The sequence below is a fragment of the Penaeus monodon genome, chromosome 4 (genome assembly GCF_015228065.2).
Source record: "Penaeus monodon isolate SGIC_2016 chromosome 4, NSTDA_Pmon_1, whole genome shotgun sequence".
Taxonomy (NCBI): domain Eukaryota; kingdom Metazoa; phylum Arthropoda; class Malacostraca; order Decapoda; family Penaeidae; genus Penaeus; species Penaeus monodon.
In genome coordinates, this window is record NC_051389.1 from 58,742,569 (window position 1) to 58,747,568 (window position 5,000).

The 5,000-nt window shown below is 35.6% G+C and overlaps 1 protein-coding gene across 1 annotated transcript in view; it reads right to left on the reverse strand.

Annotated features, from left to right (window-relative positions):
• Nucleotides 1-713: 713 nt before the first annotated feature.
• Nucleotides 714-5,000, reverse strand: part of LOC119572393 (cytochrome c oxidase subunit 7A, mitochondrial-like) — a 5,097-nt gene continuing 810 nt past the window's right edge. Inside the window, exons 2-3 of the mRNA XM_037919495.1 lie at nt 1,364-1,462; nt 714-991 (exon numbers count right to left, since the gene is read on the reverse strand). Of these exons, the coding sequence (XP_037775423.1) occupies nt 851-991; nt 1,364-1,462 (240 nt within the window). The 3' untranslated portion in view covers nt 714-850. The remainder of the gene's footprint in view (nt 992-1,363; nt 1,463-5,000) is intronic.

The window sequence follows — 5,000 nt, forward strand, 5'->3', positions numbered from 1 at the left end:
AGTAGGTCTGCCTCAGTCTGCATCTCTTAAGCACCCCCATGACAACAACAAGCAAATGATTGGGAGGTTTATTTAACTTAGCTTGAAATTTCTTTAAAAATATAATTTGTATTTGCATTATACTAGTCAAACACCATATTAGTTACCTGTATGCACTCAAGCACACTAATGCAGATGTGTGTTTGTACAAGATGTGTTAAACAAGGCTTTCTATTTTTTAAGAATTTTCAAAACATGGATTTTAGTTCTCTCCCTCCCACTCCCTTGCTTGTTTCCAAGGGGGGGGGGGGAGCTTAGGAAGTTGAGACTGAGGCCTAAGGTAGGGACCTCAGCCCTCGCCTCTACTAATTTTGCAGGGTCTTTTCTTCTCCCTCTTTCCTTTTTCTTCTCCTCTTCATCCCCTTCTGTTCACTTATCCAAATCGTTAATTCATATTTACCCTTTTCACCAACAATACTTTACGATAATGCTGTGTAACTGTTTATGCATTACTGATCCAAGCCCCACCCTTTCACTATATTTTGTACATGCCACTAATGACCTTAAATACTGACGTATTGACGTGGCAGAAAATTTTCAATAAATGAATAGTTTTATCAGTCATTGCTAAAGATCATGGCATTTACATAGTCTAATCCATAAAACAACAACAGACTTCAACAATCGAAAGTTGTACTGAATACATACAGAATTTGTTATGAAAAGAAAAATAGTTTCCTTTCTAAAATTTATTGATCTGACATGTACATTTTTATGATAAATTCAATGGCAGACACATATATACACGAGATTATCAAGCACCCGCCTTGTTGAAAGATGATATAAATATTCTTCTTCTATAGCGTCTTTACTAGGCCTTCTTGGGGAAGCTCATATCATATATGAATCCCAGAGTCATGCTAAGACCCACGGCATTGAGTACACAGGTGCTTACAAACAGAAGGTTGTCGAAAACACCTCCCTTCAGGTGGATGGGCATACCATTGTCAACCTGCAGGAAAGAAGGCATTACTTCATAATACAGACTGATATATATATATATCAAATGGTGTGTTAAAGAGAACACAAAATTGATATCAACTAATAGAATATAGTTATAAAACACTAATAAGAAAACAAACTATAATAATAGTGCTTACATTAATCATACTAGCTACAATCTCTCTATCTTTGCCTCCTATATATATTAACTTTAAAAACTGGCACAATGATAAATTAAACTTTCCAGTAACTACAACAAATAAAATATAATGTGTATACTCTCACAATATATATTCCTACTGTCAGTAACACCAAATAATCTTCATTAAATCTAACTACTGTTGAAGAATTGGCAGACAAAGCACTTCATCCTTTTATTAACCTGGAATTTGTTCATGGTACCACGGATCTGGCCATAGCCAGGGTGAACATCTGTGGCAGCTCGGCGAGCTGAGCTGGAGGTGAAGGTGCGGACAGCAGCCTGGAAGAAGGGCAAGTTTGTTAGAGAGCTTACACAATTTTTTTTTTCCTCCGTTATCCCTCCTCCTCTTCTCTTCACATTTTCTTCATACATCTCTTATCTAGGCTACTATACAAGAAATGCATAACTGACATCAGGAAGGCCAATCTAAATCAAGTCTCATGATCATTCTTATTTGTCTGTCAAACTGAACTGTTTTCCATTTTATTGAATTTTCTCATATTTTTCTTTGTATATAAAGATGGATAGTAAAAAGTATTCCCTCATCTAACAAATCTTGGACCTACAAACTATAGATGTATATATATTTTTTAAACAATGTTTCTTTCATATACTAATCATTTACACAGTACCTGCAACACATGAACCCCATAAAGCCTACACACATATATATTAGTCTCACCCAAAAACTTAGAATAGCCATATCATTAGGGGGAAGTTAAAGCACTGGCATATTCACCTTCTGCAGGAGATCGTAATGTGACCACTATTACTTGTAAATTATATATCAAAATTTCCAATCAACAGCATGGGTGCTGGTTATGCATCAAACTTCTTTGTGCACTTATTTAAATTTTCAACAATTTTCTTCAATCCACATGGTCACATATTCCCTCCTCATCTCCATTCTACCCCCCTCCCCCCCTTCTAGAACTTAAAAACTAAATCAAAGCATTACAGGGTTGCATCCTATAAACACTCACAAAAGCTTAAGCCGACTATGGCAAGAAATGGATCAGGGATCTCCTAACTGCATATGTAACTGTTCTCACCTCGTATACATTTGTTTACATCAAGTGCTGTAAGCTAATGAATCCACAAATAAAGCACCAATATTTTGCTAAGGATTTTATAAAAAGAAAATCCATGATTACATTTTTTTTTTTTTTCTCTCGTGGCTTAAAGCACTCCCAGATGTCATCCACCACAAAAATCTGGTAAAACCCATAATCAAAACCACATTTACAGGTACAAGCTCCTTTTAATCTCTTCACTGCATCCAGCCATATAACATCAAAGAATACAAGGAGGGGAAAATATGCTTTTACATGTTAGGGGGGGAAAAAGCTGCAGTGAATAGATTGAAAGATGAAGTGTTACAGGCATGTGGTAGAGAAAATACTGACCTGTTACCTGTCTGTTCACATCCAACCCTGAACAACTAGTCAGGATGTCTTGTATAACTGCTTAAATACCTACATTTTTTGCTGAAGGCATTCTTGTTTTGATGTGATTTACTATTATCCTGTTCACCAAAAAAAAATGGTATGACCATAAACAACATTTCTTATAAAAACATTATACAAATCCTGGCCACATTTCCAAACTTTCCTTCTAGAAAAATTATTTAAGATCATAAAAGAAAAAATCACTGAAAATATAATACCATCAAATTACATCATAATTACTTTTTAGAAATCATAAAATTAACTTTTTCATAAAATTTGTAAAAAAGTGTGTTCAATGTTACGCTTGTTAAAAATAATCATATATAAATAAAGCTGAAAATAAATCTTCAATTAATATTATAAATGACATGTCACTATATATTAAATTCCCACACCCTTTCTTTCAAACTACTAACCGGTATTGCTTAAACAGTGTTCACTGTGACAACTGTAGAAGAGGTAAGAATGAGAATTAATCGTTTCAAGTGCAAAAGAGTTTTGACTATATTTACACATGTATTTCTGACAAATATAATTGAAAATGGTCAAACACATCTCTTGCACAATAAAGATAATCATTCTCATCCATACCTTTTCTACAGTCTTAGTATATATATATAGATATTGTATATTGCTGGATACTAATATTTTTCCTCCTTTTTTTAGTAAAAGACATGGAATAATTGGTATATTTCCCCCAATATTTGACAGTAACCAAAGAAAAAGGCTGAATCAAAACATACCAGACAATCTCAATTTGTATGCAATGTATCACTGACTTGTGATTGTGCTAACCACACTTAATTTTGAAAATATCTTTAGAGGCCATATTTTCCTATCTATGTGACCACTGTGAGGGATTAGAATATATTTCATAGTCTTGAAGTTTAAGCAGACATTAATAATTATTAAAAATTACCAGTACACAAACCCACGTTCCATCTCAGCCCAAACCATACATTACTACAACATATGATGCCCATTTTGCCCAACTTTGCCAATGGCTGTAATATTCATGTTTTCCAAGAAATTTCAAAACTAATCTTAAATATTGCTTACAAAGTGACTGCATCCCTCAGAGCCTAAGTCCCTATTAGCCAAGAACCTTAGGGGCACTCTTGGGAATCCACAATCATTGCTGCATGAACCAAAAACCTTCCTAACTGGGGTCTCCCTGACATTTGTTGCAACCCATTTTCTGAAATTCTGACATTTTTTTCCCCTCACACATATTTCATATATCAGATGTTTTAAAAGTAACTACACCCCTTTGAGGCAAAGTCCATACTGCTCAGACAACAACTTTGTGGACATATTGCCGTATGAACCAAAAGCTTTCCTGAACCAAGGACATTGCCACTGGATCCCTACACAATCACCCTATTTCCCTTATTTGAAATAGATAAATACATTGAAGGTACAGTAACATTTTAAAAGGGGTGATTGGTCTTGACTTTACGACCAACCGAAACAGCTATGCAGGATTACCACCAAGAGGCAAAGGCAAAGTTAAGCACGACATTGTGTCCATGCAGCATTTGTGGTGACCTTTCATCTTTATTTCTTATATTTTTCTTTGCCTGCATTGCTTATGTCATATTGGTGAAGTTTTATCCTTTCTGTAAGGCAGAGTCTTTAGATTTTCCTAATCTCAGTGCAGTCATTGAGTAAATATATACCCAAGTGGGTTTATATACAGAACACTGCCAATAAATTCACTGGAAAATTAATTTGATTTTAAATATTGACTAATATTAATAGTTGTAGCAATCTACAATAACAATTACTTTTCATTAATTAAAGGCCAAAATTATAAAAGGAACATTCTCTTCCCTTGGTTGCACATAGTAGGCTAATCTGATAACTGTCTATAGAGTGACCAAACCCCACTAGGCCCATATTACTCCAGACATTCATGGAAATCCACAAACACCCCTGTGCGAACCACCCCAGTAATGACCCCCCCCCCCCACCCAACCTGATCGCTGCACGACCTTGCCCCCGACCCGCAACCTGACTGCCATTGATTTAAGAGTGCGCCGTTTTGTTGTGGCCTATTTTCTTCATCTCTGACACCATTCTTTATCTCTGTATATTAGTTAAAGCATCAGAGAGTGTAGTTTTCCCTAGATTTTCCCATATATCTTGCATGGTAAGGAACTGGGGACCCTACCACGTACTCACTCCAAGAGCATCACAACATGAAAACTACAATCAAGTATCATGCTGTGACCACGGCGGCTCAGACATGAACCTACCGTTAAAAGAAGATACACAGAGTGAATGCCCCAACATTTGACCAAAAATGCTGCGTATCAAATACTATGCTCTAAATTAGCATCCATCACTTCTAACTACATTTTTTCTCC